Raw genomic sequence first — 22,975 nt, 5'->3', positions numbered from 1 at the left:
AGACATGTATTCGGTCGGATCAATTTCGGATTAAGGATAAAATGAAATGGATTGGATTTGATTTGCATATTCATTAATCCAATTGGATTGGATCAAATCGGGTAAATGTATTTAAAAGTTTGGATCGGTATTGGAGTGGTACCGATCCGGTGCCAAACCAATCCGTTGCCAGGCCTACATCCTACTAAAAGCCCAATCCCTAAACCCTACACAATTTGAGCTGTGTCACTCAATTGTTCTCTAGTCTCTAACAACTCCAATATTTATATTTGGATAAACACCCCACAATAAATCCAAATCTGAAGCTAAACCCCAAATGAGGGCCTTTTCAAGTTCCCAAAATTTTCATTCTTGGAATTTTATGGGACGCCTCAATCCTTGACTTTAGCAAGGTGGGTCAAGAAATTGTTAAAGCTAAACTTCCATTGATCAACATGAGTACAAAATCAGACATTTATTTAGGCCTGGTTTGGAAATGCAATACGTCTTGCAAAAGTGATTATCGAAGAATTTCCATTAGATGCATATCCCAGTTCTCTACTAAATCATTTCATATATTATAAACCTTTAGGTCATTGGGTTAATATTCTAAATACACTCTTAAATGGTGTTTTAATCATCAACAAAAAATTAATTCAGTCTCATCTAAAATTAAATTAACCAAAACTCTAAATTCGGTCAGAAAATTAGAAGTAACAAGCTGATCTACACAGCTTTTGCTACTACTCCATTTTCAACTTCAACACCGAGCTGTTCCCACACCAACGACTAGGGATTCAGCACTGCCAAATGGATTGGATTTCCATTCAAATCAAGTTTTCAAGCTTAAAAAATGACACTTTCTTCATTGCTCCAAAATGCCAAAAAAATAAATAAAAACAAACTTTTTCTGAGGAAAGTTGTAAATGAAAAATCATTTTCTACAAACTAATTTTTCTCAAAAGCCAGAGAAAGAGTACTTAGTATATTCACATCCAGGATTCTAAACAATTTCATGTGTGAGAGTATAAAAGATAGAGATCATCAGCCATCCAATTTATCGGAAGATGAAGGGTGCATCCAAGACCAATTTGATTCACATGTATCACAAGGAGTGTTGCCGTCATTGTCCTTCAGATTTGGATTGGCATTTTGATTCACAAGTAATTTCGCAATGCCTTCTCTATCACACGTTGTAGCGTAATGCAATGGGGTTTGGCCTTCATTGTCCTTCAATTAGAGAGAGAAAAGACGAAAAAAAATTCAGTTAGTGCCATCCTAAATGCCAGTTAAATAAACTTCTAAAGAACCACTCCAGAGTTTCATAGTAGTACCTACTGCAAATTTAAAAAGAAATTTGTAGCAGATATAAATGGGTTCAGTCAAACAATTATGTTCAAATTTAACAAAAGGACGATCAAATCTTAGGAGACTTCCCACATGATCACCAATCTACACGTCCTTATTAAGCATTGAGAAGAAAATATAACAAAAAGTAATGATTAAGGTACAGAATAACACACTGATGAGATAACAGTTGATATTTCGAGATACAAATTCAAGACGATAGGCTATAATATGGTGGCTGGGGTTGTTCAGCATTACCTGGGCATTCACATCAGCATTCTTGCTAAGGAGCAACTCTACCATGTTAAGGTGACCACGGTCTACAGCCCAATGCAATGCGGTTCGTCCCTCGCTATCTGTGTTTATTTCAAGTTGAACATGTTAGGAACTGTGAAGACTTGACTTTGGACAAAGTGGAATGAAAGAACAAGATTCTTTTAATTGAACCCAATAGTACTGGCAGGTAATCATAAACATTAGTCAGCATAATGGTGAAGTTAAACTATGCATTCAGATAAGCAAAAGTACAATAAACTAACAACAACAATGGTTAAAATAGTATCTTAGAATAATTAAGAATAAATTTAAAAAAGATGAATTAAGACATTCTCATATCGCTGTGTTGGTTTTCGCAATTTGCAAATGAAAAAAAAGGGAGCATTCTCACTCCAATGCTCCCAATACAAGAAAAAGTGTTTCTTCCATAGTCAGTTGGATGAAACCCAAGCCAGAGGTCATCATGTAAGTCCAATCACAGAGCTGAATGTCAGTAGGTACCTTGCATACTTTCTGACACAAGAATCATCCAATTAGGCATCAGGTGTGACTGTAGCATTGGGGTGTCAATGGGTACCCAATTACCCGATGTACCCGGAACGGATTAATCGGTTTTGGGTCCACTATGAGAGACCCGATTAGTTTTCGAGTCAGTTATGGGTAGTAATTTTAAGGACCCATTAATAATCAGGTCTCCATCGGGTACCCATCAGGTAAATGGGTACATAAAGTCTTTTTAAAAAAAATTGCACTCACAAGCTTTTTAAAGATTTCAAAGTTCAAACAGTACAAACAAATAGAAGAGTTTGACTAGCCTTACTAAGTAAGGATTTCACCCCTTACCAAGGCTCTTTGGTCTCATCTTGTGACAAAAAAATATATGATCCGATGATTTAGGGTTGTAGAGGACAAAATTCTATGAACTTCGAAAAAAAAATATTCAAAAAAGGTTTCTATAAATTTTTTTTTGAGTTTTTGGATGAAATTTAGACGGCTGTGGTGTTGGATTGATAATGTGGTAATCATTTGAGTAAAACGACTCTTAGAAATTAAGTCAAAATACTTTTTTTTTAGTATATTTAACGAGTACCCGATGGTATCGGGTATTTGTTGGGTCAGTTCTGGTTCCAAGGGTCTCATACCCAGAACCAAATCGATTGGAACCAAAACCGATGTTCAAGTTCGGGTCCAGTTCTGGGTATACATGGAACTGGCCCAAACCCAACCCATGGACATCCCTACTGTACAACCACTACACTTTAATTAGATTCACTCCTTCGCACCTTTGACATATCGTATTCAGTGCAGCACAATTATTAGATAAATAAGCTCATGCATGACACCATTGCCAACAACGATCCATGCAAAATCTTTATATATATATATATATATATATATAGTGTCATTCCAATATAATATGGCAACAGGTCCAACAACTAACATTATTTAACAATCCATATTCTATATAATAAAACACAACTGAGTTGCTACATACAGTTTGTGTTTTTTGAGTTGGGGACAAATTTCCCCTTAACTATAGTTTTGTGGTTGGACAAATGTCCCATCGACCTACACCACACTTTTTTTCTTTCCTCTTCACTACCTCTAACTTTATTTTATCTCCTCTTTAACCCATTTTATTGTTTTTTTATTTTTTACCTATTAACCTCAATTTTTTTTACTATATTTCCTCTTTTACCCCATTTAATCCACTTTAATTTTTTCATCTTTTACCCTTTTAATCTCAAAATTTTAATAATACCCTTCCAACTTTATTTTTTTCCGCTTTTACTCCCTTAACTTTAGGGCCCACAGTGCTACATTTTATGTGTGTGTGTGTGGGGGGGGGGGGGGGGTAAACCACCCATCAAGCTATAGTTTTTTGAGGCCCATTTTATTTCCTTTACTCACTCCTTCTAACTTTACTACATTTCCTCTTTTAACCTACTTTATTGTTTTGTGAGTTTATACATCCTGAAGTTATTATCAATAAACATATCCTCCTGGAAAATCAAGATTAAAAACTACAAATACAAGATAGAACAGTAGCAACAGGAATTGTAATGTCACAAGGAGATGTTATATAATGCTAGTAAGGAAGAACTCAAAAGCTTAAGTGACAAACCCTTCAGATCTATTGGAACACCACTCTCTATACATTTAACCACGCCATCTATCTCGCCTTCTCTTGCAGCAGCATGTACAGCATCCATCTTTCTGAAAAAGATTAGAAGGGGCACATTTAGCATCATTCATAAAACTTTTATTTCTCAAAACAGATTCACTCATCATTTCTTCTTTTATCGCTCCCCCACGCGATATATGCAAGTGAGAAAGGCGAACTTTGATCCCAGGTCTGCGGTATTACAACACACAGACTTTACAACTTAACTGAGGCGGCACCTTCAGTATTCACTTATTACTGTGTGTGTAGATCATCCAACCTTACAATGAATTGTCCATGCCTCAAAGACCATTCCCACAAAATTTCAATACATTATGATATATCCTACCACAATAAAACTTTGACTTCAATTTCAAGAATCTGGGCTGCTCATTTAAACAGTTAATTTTAGGCAGCTTTTTAATATAATTAATAATGTAGAATATACTATTTTTTGTGACAAAGATCTTCATATTGAGAATGACTACATGTGTGGTCGGACCTTCCAAAATATTATTCATATGGATCCCACAAGAGGGAGTACAAAACAGGAATAAGAATAGCCCTGCTGCATATTATGAGAAGCAATCCTTCCTTAAGAACATGGTTAGAAAAAAATGAGTGGAGATTATTTGATTCTCTAATGGCATGAACACTAACTTTAGTTGCGATTCGTGCAACCCTGTACCCTAGTTCACAAATCCATATGCAACACATTGTTGCAATTTGTCCAATCGTGTAAGGACATTCCATTAGAAAAGCAATGCCATATGATTTCACAACTAATAAAAAGCACTCCACACTGTTGATCTTAACAAATGGATCCACAAATACAAAACTTTCCACATCATGATCCGCTACAATCACCATTAAGCTCCTTCACGGCCTGCCTTGCCAAAGGAGCTGCAGCAATAATATTTTAACACTGGATTTCCTCACAACAAGAGTAAGAATAACCTAAAACTGTACTGTAAAAAATTAAATAAAAGATTGTCCCTCTAGAAGTGTCTCAGTGCAACTGTGGAAACCAACCACATCCAAAACCAAGAAACCAAACTCTAAACACCTACAATCAACCATGTTCTCCTTTTATGGCCCAACTTAGGGATCGACAACTCCTATAGGCAAGAGTGCAAATCTGCAAATGGTACAATATTCTCTTCACCTGAGACCCTCTAATCCATAAGTTTCAAACTTACTCCCAGGACAAGCAACCTCCAGAAAATTACTACTTGAGGAAATATATCCCTCCCCCCCCAATACTCAACATGGACAAAAGCAAAAATTAGTCCTCATACGTGTTTGTTAATGCTGATATACAACCACATGAAGCTACATGAGCACACTTGGACATAAAATTAAAAGATCAACAATCAGTAGCAAACCCCATGTATATAGAAGTTTGAAGAACCTTACAATTCGTTGTCAGACTCTTCCTCATAGACAAAGGTACTAAAAACCGGTCCCATCGGTCCTTTAGCGGATGAATTACTTGCATCATTATCTCCATCTTTGTTCTTCTTCTAATTATCAGTTAAAAAAAAATGATTTCAAAGAACATGAAGTATACAAAAGTATAACAATACCAAGAACCACAGAAACATACAACTAAAAAATTAAGAACTCACAGTAGTAGAACCAGTTGCCCATGAAGGATATAGCTCAGTAACAACCATGATATATTTCAGCATTGCTTCATCGGGAGGCATAGCACCCAACCTCTGCCATGCATTCCTTGCAATGTCAACAAGAAAATTATTTTACAAGCCCTGAAACCCTTGATGTCTAGCAACGGAATATCCATTTATTTTCCAAGAAAGTAAAATTTGAGCAACAATAGTAAACTAACTAAAAAAAATTATTCATGTCGAACCCTACAACCTTCTCTGAAGAATATAAAGAATGCGATGCAAGAAAGTAAAATTCTAGCGATGAAATATCCATTTATTTTCCAAGAAAGTAAAATTTGAACAACAATAGTAAACTTACTATAAAAAAAATTATTCTTGTCAAACCCTACAATGTTCTCCAAAGAATATAAAGAATGCAATACATATCTCTCTATGATGAAGGCTGTTCTAATAAAGTTCCGTTCCTAAGAAAATACAAAATTGTATTAAGAAAGGCAACAAGTAAAAAAGAGATAATCTCCCAATCGACCAATAAAGCTTAATTGCTTTCATCTGAGCATGTCAACAACAAAATGCCAAAACCATGAGTCAAAATATTTGCAAGCTAACGTTGGGAAGGTGCAAGGACCTAGCCCTTTTCTTAGTGATCGACCAATGGTATTGATGCGATTCTATTTAGATCAGCATCCCAATGCCTCACTCTCCAAACTTGATATTATCCGTTAAGATAAGATATAATATGTGGTAAAACCAGATCCCCATTGAAAGTCCTACATTTGGACTATTTGCGTAAAATATTTTAATTCTATTGTGTATCCATACTTTACATCATCATCATCAAAGCTTTATACCAATAATATGGGGTCAGCTGAACAAACCTTGCTCCTACAACCATGTCTTCTCTCAATTCAAGTGTCTTCATATTCATGTGCACCGTACCCAACATATAACTCAAAATTCAGTAGAAATTCTCCACAGATTCCGTGGTGTATCTTAAAACAAAAATCTTATAATCTCAGGAGTTTTAATTTTCTGTGCTCAGAAGCTCTGGAATCCAATTTTTCAATTCCAAATTCATTCCTTGTTCCTAAACAAACGCTTAAAGAATTTCAAATTCCAGGCCTCACTAGATAATCGTTAATTCCAATTTCTCATTTTCAAGTATAAATTTTAACAGTTTTAGAGAAATACCACTTTGCACGAGCCGAAATCTTTAGAGCAGAAGGCTGTGGAGTGTTGCAAGGACCTTCAGTGGCGATCTTATACAGCCCATAAAGCTGCAACTGAATATCATTAGAGACTTTCTGAGACAATCGATCCGCAGCAGCAGCAGCAACAAATGCAGTAGCCGCACTAAATTCCTCGTCCAGTTCCGAACTCTCGACTCCTTCCCAATCATCCTCATCTTCACCCAAAAAACTTCTACTCAATTCCTTCTGCTTCTCACTAACATCTACTTCCTCTTCATCATCACTAGACTTCTCGACATCATTTGTATCCGATTTATCCACAATTGGCTCTGAATCAGTTTTAATTTTAACATCCATAGGTTTTGGATCAAGTTCAGTTGATTCCACAGGAAGATCTCCTTCACGAACAACCCTAAGGTTCTCATCTCTGAATGAGATCACCATAGATATGAGCTTCGCAACAAGAAATGAGAAAATCAGACCTATTAACACCGATTGTGCAAGTTCTTGCCAGTCTCCCATGTCGATCGGATTGAATTAAACTTCAATCGAAGGAATTATGAATTTCAGAGATTATCCGAAGAAATATTTGACAATCGCATTCAATCTGAAGAAACCCTACGAATTTATCGCTAAAATTGCAGAAACTTAGGAAAATTTCATAGAGAGAACGAGTGAGAAATAAATTAAAACCCTAGAAACTGTCGAAAATCAGAGGGAAACACTAGATAAATTGCAGATTGAAGTATGAACCCTAAAAATCTGGAGGACAATTGGGAGAGATGTTTTGAAAGGTTTGGGACTTGTGTTTATTAGGGCTGTCAACGGATAGACATCCGATCCGATAGTGGTAAATCCGGATCCGGATCCGAATTTTTTAGTGATATCCGAATTTGAATCCGAATCCGATCGGATATCAGTAACTAATATTCAAATTTGTATCCGAATAACTTATCGGATATCCGATATTATCCGATTTGAAAACTATCTGAAACTTTTTTACTATTTGAAAATTATCCGAAACTTATTCTTAAATTATTTACTATCCAAAAATTATCAACAGAGAAAGTAAACTCAAGAGAGAGTACGGGAAGAACCACATATAAAGTTTTCAAAAGTCCGTCATAAATTTTGGGAGATTTTTAATCTCTTAAGGATTATGCATTTGGTCATGAATATATATGAAGTGAAACTACTTTTATTAGCAACTTAAATCACTTAACAATCACTTTTAGGCTTAGCATTTCTACCATATTTAAAAACACGATTCAAACTTCATTAGAAAGAAAATTTATGATCTTTTCATTTATTTTTATCTATTTGAAGTATTTTCATAAACACTTGCAGAGCAAAGTTTAGATACACTCAAACAATAAATCGAAATCACCATTCAAACCTTTCAAAACCCCTATTTCTGTCAAGATTACTATGCTGTTAAAAGAATCCAGATTCAATTAAACCAAAAAAAATATATATAAATAATTTTACTAAAAATCTAAAATTAGGAAAACAATGGGCTTATTTACCTTTCGGATAATATCCAATTTTCGAATTCGAATTTCGGCTATGCATTGACACCCCTAGTGTTAATATAGAATATCCTGAGGCTCACAACCTGACTAATGCTCGCACCGTAATCCTTGTTGTCAACGTTATCTTGAACCGGTTTTAGAATTCGAATCTGTATCTCGTATCCGGTTCGAACCGGACGATCTTATCCAATTATGGTCAATAATGAGCCAAATTCTACCGCACAATAAAGTCAATCCATACGAGTTGATATCCATTGACTCATGAACTATGACTCAGGAGAAACCACCTGATCCCACTTAATGTTACCCAATTCGTTTCTACTAGTCCCAATTAGAAATCGATACGAAGCAAATCACTTCACGATACAATTCGTAAAATCAAGTGAACTACGAATGGACTGAATTTTGATCTGGTTCGACAAACCCATTTAGGTTCAGCAAACCAAAACATTTGATTTAACTAATCAAAGCATGAAATTCGATGAACCAAATATTTTTTTTATTGATTTTTATTTTTTTTCATTGTTTATATTTAAAATTTGAATTATTTTACTAATTTATTCCTATTTAATATTATAATTATAATTATAACTTGTTTAGTTGAATTATATATATGCACAAGCGAACCAAGCTAACGAACCGATCTAGAAAACCAAAGCAAACCCAAAAACGATTTTTTCAACCTACCTCTATGAACCGGGTTCATTTTAGATTGGCGAACCACGAACTCCAAACTCAATTTCTAACTGATCGAACTGACAAACCCAGTTTAAACATGATATCAAACGATCATGAATTATTCGTATCCCGATTACATATATCTTAGACATATTTTTCTTGTAGATAAATCCTAACAATTGAATTTCATGTTTATGTGGTCAAGATCATGTGTTTTTCCGATGAATAATTCTTCATGGATTGTTGGTAAGTAATCCCTATATATATATATATATGAGGACGGTTCAGCAGCCCTAAAGTTTGCCAAGTTTGGTGCCAAACATTTTTCAAAATATGGGTTAGAGGCTTTGGAATGAGCTGATTTTTTGTGAGGATGATCTCTATGATGTGGAGATCATCCTCACCAAAAATCAGCCTATTTCAAAACTTCTAACCCCATCAAAAGTGATTTACAAAAATTAGACGGTCCAAGATTCTTCAACTTGTTAACTAGGGTTAGAAGTTTCAAAATGAGCTGATTTTTTTGAGGATGATCTCTTCACTGTAGAGATCATCCTCACAAAAAATCAGCCTATTCCAAAACTTCTAACCCCATCAAAAGTGATTTACAAAAAATGTTTGGCACCAAACTTGGCAAACTTTAGGGCTGCCGAACCGCTCCCTATATATCTATCTATCTATCTATCTGTGTGTGTGTGTGTGTTCGTTTAAGTGTTATTCTGGATGAATAACATCAAAATTTATTATCAAAATAGAACATTTATGTCTAACTATTGATTTGTCTGTATTAGTTCAGTTTTGAATATACTATTGAAGCAAAGCAAACATAAATGGTTTTCAATCTCGATGAAAAACGTATGCGGTTCCATACACTTTCACGCCAAGATATGGCGATGTGAGGTACAATCTTGAGGTCTCTTCAACATTATTCTTTTTAATAATCTCTCTCTTAACTTTAGTATCTTTCCTCTTATGCCCTTTAACTCCAAAGATGATACTTATATTGTAGCAAATTCATATATATAGGGTCAGGTTCAAACGACAACCATTTCAACACACATATAGACAACGCGTTTTGTCTTATATGGGCAAAAATGTTTGGAATGGGCTGATTTTTTGTGAGGATGATCTCTGTGGTGAGGAGATCATCCTTGCCAAAAATCAGCTCATTATGAAACTTCTAGACAGTCCAATTTTTGTTGAAAAATTATAGACCGTCCAATTTTTGTAAATCAATTTTGATGGGGTTACAAGTTTTGGAATGGGATGATTTTTTGCCAGGATGATCCCCTCATCACAGAGATCATCCTCACAAAAAATCAGCCCATTCCAAACATTTTTGCCCATATAAGACAAACACGTTGTCTATATGTGTGTCGCAATGTGTGTTGCAGGAACCCGACCCATATATATATATATATATATAGGGTCCCGTTCAGCACCCTAAGTTTTACCACACACTTTAACAAACGCGTTTTGTCTTACATGGGTTAGAAGTTTCGGAATGAGCTGATTTTTGGTGAGGATGATCTCTATGGTGAGGAGATCATCCTCACCAAAAATCAGCTCATTCCAAAACTTCTAACCCCATCAAAATTGGTTTACAAAAAATGGACGGTCCACGATTTTTCAACGTGTAAACATGGGGCTAAACATTTCGGAATGGGCTGATTTTTGGGGAGGATGATCTTCTAATCATAGAGATCATCCTCACCAAAAATCAGCTCATTCCAAAACTTCTAACCCATGTAGGACAAAAAACGTTTGTTAAAGTGTGTGGTAAAACTTAGGGTGCTGAACATTTCCCATATATATATGGGAAATGTTCAGCACCCTAAGTTTTACCACACACTTTAACAAACGTTTTTTGTCCTACATGGGTTAGAAGTTTTGGAATGAGCTGATTTTTGGTGAGGATGATCTCTATGATTAGAAGATCATCCTCCCCAAAAATCAGCCCATTCCGAAATGTTTAGCCCCATGTTTACACGTTGAAAAATCGTGGACCGTCCATTTTTTGTAAATCAATTTTGATGGGGTTAGAAGTTTTGGAATGAGCTGATTTTTGGTGAGGATGATCTCCTCACCATAGAGATCATCCTCACCAAAAATCAGCTCATTCCGAAACTTCTAACCCATGTAAGACAAAACGCGTTTGTTAAAGTGTGTGGTAAAACTTAGGGTGCCGAACGGGACCCTATATATATACATATATATGGGAAATGTTCAGCACCCTAAGTTTTACCACACACTTTAACAAACGTTTTTTGTCCTACATGGGTTAGAAGTTTTGGAATGAGCTGATTTTTGGTGAGGATGATCTCTATGATTAGAATATCATCCTCCCCAAAAATCAGCCCATTCCGAAATGTTTAGCCTTATGTTTACACGTTGAAAAATCGTGGACCGTCCATTTTTTGTAAACCAATTTTGATGGGGTTAGAAGTTTTGGAATGAGCTGATTTTTGGTGAGGATGATCTCCTCACCATAGAGATCATCCTCACCAAAAATCAGCCCATTCCAAAACTTCTAACCCATATAAGACAAAACAAGTTTGTTAAAGTGTGTGGTAAAACTTAGGGTGCTGAACGGGACCCATATATATATATATATATATAGGGTCCCGTTCGCCACCCTTAGTTTTACCACACACTTTAACAAACGCGTTTTGTCTTACATGGGTTAGAAGTTTCGGAATGAGCTGATTTTTGGTGAGGATGATCTCTATGGTGAGGAGATCATCCTCACCAAAAATCAGCTCATTCCAAAACTTCTAACCCCATCAAAATTGATTTACAAAAAATGGACGGTCCACGATTTTTCAACGTGTAAACATGGGGCTAAACATTTCGGAATGGGCTGATTTTTGGGGAGGATGATCTTCTAATCATAGAGATCATCCTCACCAAAAATCAGCTCATTCCAAAACTTCTAACCCATGTAGGACAAAAAACGTTTGTTAAAGTGTGTGGTAAAACTTAGGGTGCTGAACATTTCCCATATATATATATATATATATATATATATATATATATATATAACTAATGGAGTAACAAACATATTGAAATCATTGGATTAGACGTGATCGGACGGCTGAGATTAAAAGTTACGTTTAAGTTATAACTTAAACGATATTTACAGTGCCATTCTTCATGTTTGCAATAATTAGTTCTACCTCCTGTCTCTAAATGAACAGAGAGTAGAACTCTCTCTCTCTCTCTCTCGCCTCTCTCGTTGAAACCCTCTCTGTTTCCCATTTTCTCTTGCTCTCGCTGCACCCTCCCTCCCTCTCGACCCTCTCTCTCATTCTCTCTCGCACATTCTCCATATTCCTCGCTACAACTACCTCGCACGAATGGCTTTTGCTACAAACCTCTTTTCTCTTCGTGATTTTCTAGCCATGAACCCTAAGGAAAGCTCAACGGTAGGTAAACTAATCATTTTTTTGGATTAATTTGATTTCTGATTTGATGAAGATAAAAAATATGTAATTATTTAGGATTTTTTTATTCCGATTTGAGAATATTTCATCTGTAATTTCACATAAAAAATTCCGATTTGAGAATTATTTAGGATTTTTTTTATTATTTTTTTATATATATATTCTGATTTGAGAATTATTTGTGGGTGTTTAGGTTTTTTTTTTTTTCAAATTTATATGTCTGATTTGTTTTAATTTATCTTTAGGGTTTGGATTTTTTATTAGGGATTTTTATTTTTGTTTTTGATTTTTAGGGTTATGGTTTTTTATGGCTACAAATAGTTTATATATTTCTAATTTGTAGGATTTTTTATTAGGGAGAATGTAGTTAACATTCTTTCATTGGAAACATTATTTAGGGTTTAAACCATTGACTTTCTTTCGAAATAATAATGGTCTCCGTGTGTTGATGATTAATTGAAAAACTTGATGACTTTCTTTCTAAATCCTATCCTTTTCTTGGTGTTTGAATGTTGAAAAAATAAAAATTTTGGATGTGAAGGTAAAAATGTCATCATAGTCCCAAATTCGGAGTTTTCAACGAAATTTTTGAAAAATTTGGAGATTTGTGTGACTATGCTTTCAATGACTTGGAGATGGGTTTATAAAGAGTTTGAATTTAATATGTTGATCATGATTGACCCATTGTAACTAGAATCAAAATATCTAGATAACTAGAATCAAAATATCTAAGAAAAAGGTAATGGATAAACTGGACAGGAGCCCACAACCTCAAAGTTGCATTGCAATATGTCAACCAACTAAACTATGGGTCTAGACCTGATATTGTTATTATTATTATTATTGTTGTTGTTTGTGTTTTTTATTTTCTAGATATTTGTTTGTTCATTACTTGTTATGAAGTGTCATGAAGTAGAGAACTGATAGATAGCGATATGTTGTTTTATTTATTTATGATGGAATGTCAGATCCCTTCATAGTAAATTTGGTCAAATCTCACTTTAGGATCTTCTTCATCTTCAAGACCTTTCTCAGGAGTTTATCACTCTACATTTAAAAAGCTGCCTAACTTTCATTCTAGTTACCCATTAACACAATGTCTTGATTCATTCTTGCCACAGACGAGAAGTTATTGTGACCTCCTCTGGTCTCTCCTGTGAGGTAGCAAAGGTGATTCATAAACCATAGATTCTTTATTCTCAATTTATGACTTAATCTATATTCAAATGAACAAGAGGCATATTTTTTACCAACTTATGTTTCATAGGTTATCTGTGCACTATTTCTCCTAGCAAAAGAAGGCAATTTGAAGAAATTATGCAGGGAGTGGACTTTGGTTGGTTCATTGACTGCATCAGGCCTTCCAACAGCTATTTATGCATTGCAGAATAGCTTGTTGCAGATTTCTTATAAACCGTGTTCTGATCTTCCCTTCATTGTAGAAAAGTACATGAACAAGGTAAATTTAATTCCTGAAAAACTTAAACGAATTCTACTTTGCCCAAGTCTTCTAATAATGAATAGAAAGCAAGCGCATGTCCCATTCTTTTGAGGTCATCTCGTTCATGTAGGACCTTCAACTTGAATATTTCTTCTATTGGGCTCATTTTCACATAAGTTATTTTAACTATATCTATCCCAATATATCGCTTACTTTGCATAACTATAGTATCTTTCTTCAATTTATTTATTTTCTGTGGTGATGCACAGGAGCTTGAAGTGGAGAAATTTACCACACATGAAGTCTCTTTCACTGAAATCAATACGATCTTCAAGTATATGCTGGACGGCGATAGCCTTCGGTGCATCATCCGCATGGATGCATAGAATGGATACAGCGGGCGTTTATAGTGTGCATGAGGTTATGAACAAATATGGGTCTGTTTTCCATTTGTTAGATCTTGTAAGATGTATGTTCAGGGAACATTGTGTGTGTGTGTGTGTGTGTGGTGATGAGATCAAGCTTCAATGCTGCCTGCTTTGCTTATGTAAATATATGAGAACACTATTACTGTATATGGAAATCATGTTTTGTGGGAAAGGATGGACAGATAGTGGGAAAGAATCGATGGATATAAAAAGTAAGATACCACTACAATCAAAATATAAAAACCAAAAGCACAGATGAATCAAATGGGATCCTTAATAAACAGATCAAATATCCAAATTCATAGAAAAGATGTCCTGTCTTGGCTACATGAGAAATCATGCACCAATATACAAGCAAAGAAATGGCTAGAAATCATCCTTCTTATGAAAAAGTATATTTTGGTGAAACTTTCATAAAGAAACATTTTCTATCGAATATGAACACAATTTTATCCTTTCATGTAAGAAGATTTACAATAAGGAATGATATCCATTTTAAACACTAAGCCCTTTACATCAGCTTAAATTTTTCTAAATCGACCAAGCAAGTCACAGTATATTTGGGAAAAATTATAGCTGATTAGGAGTAGAAATGTAGAAGTGACATGTATTTTAGCCTCATTAGTCTCAATTGAGATCTTTCTCATAGAAATCCATCATTTTGTTTAAAAATAAATTGCTCACAATCAAAATAGCCATTCTGCTATTCCTGATATAGGTGTTTTTCAAAACATTTTCAAGATCTCTTCAGGTTCATTTTCAATGTAATAATCTCTCAAGATGATGATAAGAATTGGTCCCTTTAATTTTTATTTTTCTATTCATTTCTTTTGACCACCATGGGAAAAAGTTAGATGAAGAATGGAGATTGAAGAATTAAATAGATTGTGAGATGGTAAAAGAATCTTCTTTACCCAATGACCCATTAAAACCATTTTCATTATATCAACAAAACTTAATAGGTATTGGTGAATAAATAAGAAAAACAGAAACTCAATAACAAAATATAAAAGAATACATCCATCCATATCTATTATCCAGTTCCAGTAAAGAAGTTGGACATGATTGCAAACAAAAATTGCACTACACAAACAATTAAAACCATCTCCTTTACATCAACAAAACTTGATAGTACCAATGGAAAAAAAGAATATATCCATCCATCTCTTCATTGAAATCATCACTAATAGGAAAATAAACAAAAAGAACATAATAACCCGGAAGAGAAGGACCTAAGAGGGTTACTCCCAGATTTAGGCATTACGCAACCAAAAACATAGATTACACGCTCTTCAATCTTCAAAATATCACTTGAAATAAGAGCATAAAGCTGCATAAAAACAAAACATCTCTTAGAATTTTCTCATTCTGAAGGGCATGGATTGTTTAAAAGAATTACATAATGATATAAACAAGAGACAAAAACTGCGTAACGTGAAACATTGCTCAATGCTGACGAGTACTTCTAACGATGATGTGCCAACGTAGAAACCCCTATAAATAATTTATCAAACTAAGGTATTGCTAAACATAGTCACCAAGTTAGAATACAAGACTTAAAATGACAAGGTAGAAAAATAACAAAGCTGAATATTTCCATTTTGTGAATTGCAGCGAGAGATGGAGAATCAAGCTGAATATTTCCATTTATCAAATAGCTACTAACCTTGACTTTATAAAGGACGGAGTTCTGTCCTCTCCACTTGTACACTTGAGGCAAAATGCTATCTAAGTGGATTATTTGAACGTGGCGAAATCTTGCACCAATCAGGACCTTCTCATATGTGAGCTTGTTTCTTATCTGGTGGGCCATTATGATTTTAACGATCAAATGTAACTTCTTTCCTATTTCCTATGATTTTAACGATCCACAGCATCCATTAACTCTAAAATTGCCTTCTTTCCTATTTCTTCATTTGTCCCCTATAAGGCAGACAAAGCCGAACCTTGGATAATTGGAATTTCATCCCCAGGTAATTTGTAGAAGCTAAGTAGCTCTGCCATAAAAATACGTGTGAAACAATTCTACTGAATTCATGACATTTCGAAAGAAATACACTATTAAATACAATTAACTACAAAGTTCATCATACCACGGAGTTCCATTTCCACAAGTTCTAGTAATTCTGGATCGTCATCAGCATCAACTTTATTTAGAAAACAAACCAATGATGGCACACCAACCTGAATAACAAGCAAATAAATAATAGATTGCCCTCAGACATCTGAAAATATGAGATGATGACTCTAGAAGTTTGGAACATGGGAGATGAGGCCAAACATCTTTACAAGCGCCCAAAACTTTGTTACTCACCTGGCGTGCAAGCAGAATATGTTCTTTGGTCTGTGGCATGGGCCCATCAGAGGCAGATACTACCAGAATGCCCTCGTCCATTTGGGCAGCCCCAGTTATCATGTTCTGTGATTCAAGCAACTCATAAGGCAGGGCACAAGGTAATGAAGAAATTCTCCCATCAAGCAAATATGATACAAGAGACAGAAATCAATTTAATCACTTTAACAACAATGGTGGAACCAACTGCTAATCTTAGGGAAAAATAACTAATTGAACTGCAAGGCATAATTAAATGATATGATTTTCAAACTATTATGCTGTATGACAGTCAACTGAACAGTAAATTTTTTCTTTTTTTTTTGGCTCCAACCAAACATGACTAATTAACTTAATGAATAAATAATAAGTACAACTTTTAAAACAATAGCATTCAAAATGAGAATATCAGAGATGAATACAAACACTCTTACTAGCAAGCTTTGAGCTTTCGTTAAGGTTCACGGCTGGAAAATCACGAAGAGAGAAGAGGGTTGTAGTGAAAGCCGTTCGTGCGAGGTAGTTGCAGCGAGAAATAGGGAGAATGTGCGAGAGAGAATGAGAGACAGAGAGGGTTTCAACAAGAGAGAGTTCTACTCTCTGTTCATTTTTGGATTTTAAACAGAGACAGCAAGGTAGAACTAATTATTGCAAAGCTTAAGGATGGCTCTGTGTTTAAGTTATAACTTAAACGTAACTTTTAATCTCAGTTGTCCGATCGCGTCTAATCCAACGATTTCAATAAATTTGTTATTCCGTCTGCCACAGAGTGAGGCGGCGAACGGGACCCATATATATATATATATATTAGAATTTGCTACAATATAAGTATCATCTTTGGAGTTAAAGGGTATAAAAGGAAAGATAATAAAGTTAAGAGAGAGATTATTAAAAAGAATAATGTTGAAGAGACGTCAAGATTGTATCTCACATCGCATATGTTGGCGTGAAAGTGTATGGGAACCGCATATGCTTTTCATCGAGATTGAAAACCATTTATGTTTGCTTTGCTTCAATGGTATATTCAAAACTGAACTAATACAGACAAATCAATAGTTAGACATAAATGTTCAATTTTGATAATAAATTTTGATGTTATTCATCCAGAATAACACTTAAACGAAAGAAAACAAAACTTCGAACAGATTGAACATGTAATCATGAATTTAACATAAGCAAATTAACACATATTAATGTGGATTTAACATATGCAATTATCATTTAAAGTAATCATGGATTTATCAGAAGCAAACTAATACTCATTAACAGTGAGTGGGAAAGAGGACTAAGAGAGAGAGAAGAATTACCTTAGGGTTTTAGAAATTGCATTGGAGTAGAGTATTAAGCGAGCTTGATTAAAATTGCACAAGAGTAAGTAGGGTGATCTTTAATCTTAAATGGTTAGGGTTTTGTGAAAATAGAGAAGACGAGTGATTGAGTGCGATTTGAGCCATTGATTTACATAATTGGAAGTAATAAATTAGTTTTACAACGAAACCTTGAAATCGATCACTAATTCAATTTGAGTGTCATGAAGACCCTTATACCCACGTCCCAATCAACTCTTGGGAGGATAAAGAAATATGTGCTTCTAAAAGATCTATCATGCTATGCCCAATTCCAAAGTTAGTTTTATACATGTGATCAATTATTAGGAAAAGAATTGCAATAGTTAAATGATGATGAGCAATATCAATAAACCATAAACTTTGCGTTTGTGGATGGAATCCCTCGATATGGTCAGGTTCGATGACACAAGAAGAATGACTTGTGAGAAAACAAATCATCCCAACAATGTAAACATAAAATCCAATGACTGAGCTTTATACATATCCCAGTGATACCCATCTCGAGGATGTTTAAATGGTCAAGATCATGTGCTATTTCCATGAATCATTCTTATGAGTTGCTTAATCCTGACCCATTGAACAAAACTTTGATGGAATCAGGGATGGGATGATGGATGCAAACTTGCTTGGTGCATGTCTATTCTTTTGCACCTTGCTCGAGTTGGAGCACAACTAGGCCAAGTTTTAAAACACTCATTTCCAGACGAGATACGAGATAAATGATAAAATGAGAAAATAAACAAGATACAAATGATTCGATTGATGAATAATATGCTATAGATCTCAGTTATACTTGTTAACAAGAATGTTTTTCTCAGTCTGCTTATATAAAAGAAAAACTATGACTGAATTGAAGGTGATATAGGCACCCTTTCATGTTTTGATGTATATTTGAGATATCCTTTATGTTTTCGAACTGGTGATCATCCCCCTTGACCTCCGTGCTTTTTCAAGACCAATAGAAAATGACCTAAATGCCTTCACCTTCAACCTATAACCATTAAATATTTTATTTTTCTTCCCAAAATCAATCACCTTCAACTTTTTTAACCTTAAGACTCTATCATTCTATCTACTTCAACCTTCAATCTTCAAGAATAAGACATGATATTTTAAGGCATGGGTCAAAACTAGGGATTGCAGAGGTGACTCAATAAATTAAAAGCAAATAATCGTAGAGCTTTAAATGCTTAATAACGATGGGTTTGGGGAAAAAAGGAAGTTTTTTTTTGTGGTTACAAGTTGAATATAAGGTCATTTTAATTTAATGTATTAGAGAAAACTAAGGTCAAGGGTCCTGTCATCAGTTTGAATCCAAATGAAGATATCTCAAGTGTTCATCTAGATATGGAGGGGTATGTCCAAATGACGGTGCATCCTAAATTTAACAAATTCCTTTACTGCCACAAGGATAGTGCGTGTGATTTATTTTTCTCAAACACTATATTTGGTGGTTTGAGAAGGATTTTTAAACTTGTCTTTGGATAGGGATTTATAGATTTGGTCTTTTCTAGAGATTTGAATTCACATTGACACATTAATTGTCATTTTTCGAATCCTTCCTTAGGGATTTATCCCACAAATTAATTGGTGCATGTGGTGGTAGGACTGTCAATGGACTGGGCTGGTTTTGGGCCGAGTTTTAAATGGGTAGGATATTTTAAGATTAAAAATTTGGCCCGAACCCAATCCATCTAAATATTGGGCCGAATCGAGCTTAAGAAACAAAATTTTAGTCCAAGCCCGGTCCATTTATAGCCCATCCACCTATATTTGGGCGTATATAGACCTCATGTATAGATCATTAGGAAAAAAAAAATTAATTGCAATTACCTTAAGAGGGTTTGGGAAATCTTGTTGAATGCAACCTTTTGAAACAGACTTTGTGCTTGACATTTCTGTCTTCCCATTGCAGTTGCTCCCACCATTCGGACTCGCCTGTGACCTCAAGCTTATTATTGTTGTTGTTGCTACTGCTGCTAAGAATAGGAATTTTGCGTAGCTTTGGACATCCTTTTACTTTGGCCCTGTTTAAGGATGTCAAGGACACGTCGCGAACAATGCTTTTCAAGTTGGGAAGCTCCCAAAGGCACAAAGTGTGCAATTTCTGCAATGAACTTTCTCCATTTGCCTCACCCGAGAAGACCTCTTGTAGTCTACCACAAAATTTAATTTCGAGCACTTCCAAGCTTTCCAAACACACACCAGATGAGAAAACATTCACAATTCGTGGGCAATACTCTAGATGCAGATTTTTGAGGACTCCAAAGCTTCCTCTTTCCAGTATTCCCATACTAACGCATACATTTGTCAATTTCATGAGTTTAGAGATCCATAAGATTTCTAGGCACCTCAACAACGGCTGGTATTTAACCTTGTTACTAGCTTGCACATCAAAGATGACCTCCATTGCGTGGCAATTTTCGAATCGACATTCTCTCAACTGTGCCATATTTTCAATACCCAAATCGGTTAATTTCTTAACCGAACTTTCATCATGGAGAGACAAAAATTGTGTGCGACTGAGAATTCCGGAGACGTTTTTTGTAGTTGTCTTAACTCTCTCAATCTCCATACTCCTTTCATAATGAGGAGCAGAATATTTTGTCCTAGAGTCGTAGATATCTTTGTAGCATGATCTTGTCCTTCGAGAAGGCACCTCTTGGCACTTGCCTCGTTCTATGCAAGGACAAATGTAAACACTAAACTGCAAGAAATATTTTTCCCAAAGTTGAGATGAAGGAGTAAGAGATCGAAAAATACTGGCATTAGAGACGGATATAAAGATTCCATTGTTGTCACCATCTCCATTCCGTTTTGTTTGTGGAAAACGCAAATGGAATGCAGTGCCATCACCACATTGATCCCAGTTCAGCTCTCGCGGTAACCACCTTATTTCTTCCCAATTAACTGTTCGAATGTGCTTCACTCCTAGTAGGTTCAAGCACCTCAACGGATGTAGATTCAGGGAACCCTCTAATGGGAACCGGTTGATTTGGGTATAGGAAAGATCAAGCACCTCAAGGTTACTGTTTTTGACCAAAGTTATGATTTCTAAACTTGGAGAACCTTTGAGTGAGAAAAACCTATCTGATCGGGTTTGAGAAATCCCTAGAACCTTGATTTTTGGGAGGATTCTACCAAATGAAGATGAAACATCTTTATTGAGGTCCTCTAGGGAAGTACAATTTGATAGGTCGAGTTGTTCAAGCGACGATGAGATTTGTAGCAAACTAGGAACCACAGTCCTTAAGTTTGAGCAGGACTTAAGGTTCAGTTTCTTTAGGTTGATAAGATTGGGAAGAACCATCAGATTTGTACAACCTTGAAGCAAGAGTTGCTCAAGGTTGTTCAAACACGATATTGATGATGGCAGTGAGGACAATTGAGAACATTCAGAAAGATCAAGGAGTCGAAGGCTATGCAGTCCCTCGAAAGATTCCTCTGGGATTTCTTTCAAAGGTGTTTTTGAAAGATCTAGCACCTCAAGTTTTGATAGTGCTCGCAAGTAAGAAACTTGGAGATGCCTTAATTGACTGCAATTTCGTAAATTTAGTATCTTAAGGCTGCTGCCCAAACAGGGGAAGGAGGAAGGCAAAGATGAGATACCTGTATTCATGAGGCCAAGAACTCGAATACTCGCCATGTGCTCCAAAAAGTTTTCTGAGAACTTAATGAAATCTGGTAAATTATTGACAACAAGTGTAGAGAGCTTACTGCATTTTGGAGCAGACTTTGGATATTCATTAGGGATACTGAAAATACAGATCCTTTCTATGTCTTCCCAATGTGGTGGATTCACACCCTCATCAAGTGTATTTCTATATATTGATAGGAATCTAGGAAAACTTTGTATGTAACGGTATAGGAAATACCGTAGAGGTAGAAATTGAACATGTTGTAGTTGTAATAAAATTAGGCGATGCTGGTGGAGCTCTTCCAATAGGGCCTTCCCTAACTTGAAAGATGCCTCTAGATCATCATCTGCGCCAATAAACCCTTCTGCATACCAATACCTTAGCAAAATTTCTATTTCGATTTGGTCTCGATCAAATAATAAGTATAAGATGCACTTCATGACCACCTCTGGAGTAATAAGACCTCTCAGATTTGGGGAATAAGCTATATCAGCACACTCTTCAAAAATCAAATCCAAATTTTCCTCATTTGAAAAATAATAAATGTTCTTGAAAGCAACACGTGAATGGTAAGTTAGGTTAGTAGAAGACAGTGCTACAACCTTGGAAGAATTTCCTCTCCTGCTCAAAGATGGAAATCCCATGCTTTCCAAATCATGGAGTTCCCAATCACCATCATGCACCAATAGGAAGCTACGATTTTCTAAGCAAGCACGTATTCTATCTGAGACTACACCCTCATCATAATCATCATCACTGTCATCATCATCATCATCACTAGCGATAGGAGGAGGAAACACAAGAAGACCCAATGTCTCAGCTACTCGCAGTTGGAACTTCTTCCGACTATTTAGAGAATCATTTCTTCTTTTGGGGTTTGCAACCACCCATATCAACATCTCAAAGAGCTTGCAGTCCATTGCTCTCTTCACTGCATACTTCAAAACCCTCTGTCCACATAACGAAAACTCTCCATGATCACAGCCATATTCCCAACCGCTGATGGAAATAGCTACGACAAAACCATTTTTGATGTAGTTGTTGAGGAGTTGTTGGACTTCATGCTCGATTATGAGCGGGCACTTGTCTTGTAAAGTTATGAAAATGTCTTCCATGCTATTTGCTTGCGGGATGTGAACAACTTCTTGACTCCCACTATCCATCACCTCTAATTTCTCTGATTGATTGAAAAATCTGATCAGACTCCAACCCAGAGACCTAACAATTCCATCAGATTTCCATTAAAAATTTGGTCAATTTGAATATTAAATCGATAGAGCCAGTAATTTCTGTTACAGAATCGGATGCAACATATTATGATAGGTCCCATTACCCACCCTAAGCTTTTACCCTACACTTTAATAAACGTGTTTTGTCCTACATGGGTTAAAAGTTTTGAAATGGATTGATTTTTGGTGAGGATGATCATCCTCATAAAAAATCAGCTCATTCCAAAACTTCTAACCCCATCAAAAATGATTTACAAAAAATGGACAGTCCATGATTTTTCAACGTGTAAACATGGGGCTAAAAATTTCGGAATGGAT

The 22,975-nt window shown here is 35.5% G+C and overlaps 3 protein-coding genes across 10 annotated transcripts; 1 reads left to right on the top strand and 2 right to left on the bottom strand.

The window, feature by feature from the left end:
• Positions 1 to 847: 847 nt before the first annotated feature.
• Positions 848 to 7,376, bottom strand: LOC147390884 (acyl-CoA-binding domain-containing protein 1-like). 3 transcript variants are annotated; one of them, XM_086458912.1, is made up of 6 exons: positions 6,589 to 7,376; positions 5,395 to 5,500; positions 5,183 to 5,289; positions 3,728 to 3,819; positions 1,585 to 1,682; positions 848 to 1,209 (listed from the first exon to the last, which is right to left on the bottom strand). In XM_086458912.1, exons 1-6 carry the CDS (start codon positions 7,107 to 7,109, stop codon positions 1,024 to 1,026), a joined length of 1,110 nt encoding a protein of 369 aa, XP_086315038.1. In that variant the 5' UTR covers positions 7,110 to 7,376; the 3' UTR covers positions 848 to 1,023. The 3 variants fall into 3 exon arrangements, with proteins under 3 accessions (XP_086315038.1, XP_086315039.1, XP_086315041.1); XM_086458913.1 differs by having other exon boundaries at positions 5,183 to 5,286; XM_086458915.1 differs by having other exon boundaries at positions 5,183 to 5,283.
• Positions 7,377 to 11,954: 4,578 nt separating this feature from the next.
• LOC147390883 (uncharacterized) lies at positions 11,955 to 14,281 on the top strand. Of its 6 annotated transcripts, none has more exons than XR_015183127.1 (4): positions 11,955 to 12,222; positions 13,362 to 13,401; positions 13,508 to 13,699; positions 13,951 to 14,281. XR_015183127.1 is itself a non-coding variant. In XM_086459590.1 (3 exons), the coding sequence occupies exons 1-3, from the start codon at positions 12,154 to 12,156 to the stop codon at positions 14,065 to 14,067; spliced, it is 378 nt and encodes a 125-aa protein (XP_086315716.1). In that variant the 5' UTR covers positions 11,957 to 12,153; the 3' UTR covers positions 14,068 to 14,281. The 6 variants fall into 6 exon arrangements, 1 of the variants encoding a protein (XP_086315716.1); XR_015183128.1 differs by having other exon boundaries at positions 11,955 to 12,226; XR_015183126.1 differs by having other exon boundaries at positions 11,955 to 12,226; positions 13,362 to 13,410.
• An 835-nt stretch (positions 14,282 to 15,116) lies between these two features.
• On the bottom strand, positions 15,117 to 22,735 carry LOC147390882 (uncharacterized). The gene is made up of 5 exons (XM_086459589.1): positions 19,624 to 22,735; positions 16,424 to 16,528; positions 16,203 to 16,293; positions 15,776 to 16,106; positions 15,117 to 15,439 (listed from the first exon to the last, which is right to left on the bottom strand). The coding sequence occupies exon 1, from the start codon at positions 22,589 to 22,591 to the stop codon at positions 19,625 to 19,627; it is 2,967 nt and encodes a 988-aa protein (XP_086315715.1). The 5' UTR covers positions 22,592 to 22,735; the 3' UTR covers positions 15,117 to 15,439; positions 15,776 to 16,106; positions 16,203 to 16,293; positions 16,424 to 16,528; position 19,624.
• Between the last annotated feature and the right edge of the window lie 240 nt (positions 22,736 to 22,975).

This window comes from Akebia trifoliata, chromosome 11 (assembly GCF_017979445.1).
Source record: "Akebia trifoliata isolate Shusen 1 chromosome 11, ASM1797944v1, whole genome shotgun sequence".
Taxonomy (NCBI): domain Eukaryota; kingdom Viridiplantae; phylum Streptophyta; class Magnoliopsida; order Ranunculales; family Lardizabalaceae; genus Akebia; species Akebia trifoliata.
The sequence above is the reverse complement of the archived record's forward strand: the minus strand, read 5'-3'. Positions and strand labels throughout refer to the sequence as shown.

Excerpts from the sequence above, each read along its gene's own strand:
- LOC147390882 (XM_086459589.1), bottom strand. The coding sequence starts at position 22,591 with ATGGATAGTGGGAGTCAAGAAGTTGTTCACATCCCGCAAGCAAATAGC.
- LOC147390884 (XM_086458912.1), bottom strand. The coding sequence starts at position 7,109 with ATGGGAGACTGGCAAGAACTTGCACAATCGGTGTTAATAGGTCTGATT. Across the intron at positions 1,683-3,727 it reads TGTTCCAATAGATCTGAAGG|ATAGCGAGGGACGAACCGCA; the intron begins GTTTGTCACTTA and ends AAATAAACACAG. Across the intron at positions 1,210-1,584 it reads ATGCTGATGTGAATGCCCAG|GACAATGAAGGCCAAACCCC; the intron begins GTAATGCTGAAC and ends CTCTAATTGAAG.
- LOC147390883 (XM_086459590.1), top strand. The coding sequence starts at position 12,154 with ATGGCTTTTGCTACAAACCTCTTTTCTCTTCGTGATTTTCTAGCCATG. Across the intron at positions 12,223-13,507 it reads ACCCTAAGGAAAGCTCAACG|GTTATCTGTGCACTATTTCT; the intron begins GTAGGTAAACTA and ends TATGTTTCATAG. Across the intron at positions 13,700-13,950 it reads TAGAAAAGTACATGAACAAG|GAGCTTGAAGTGGAGAAATT; the intron begins GTAAATTTAATT and ends GGTGATGCACAG.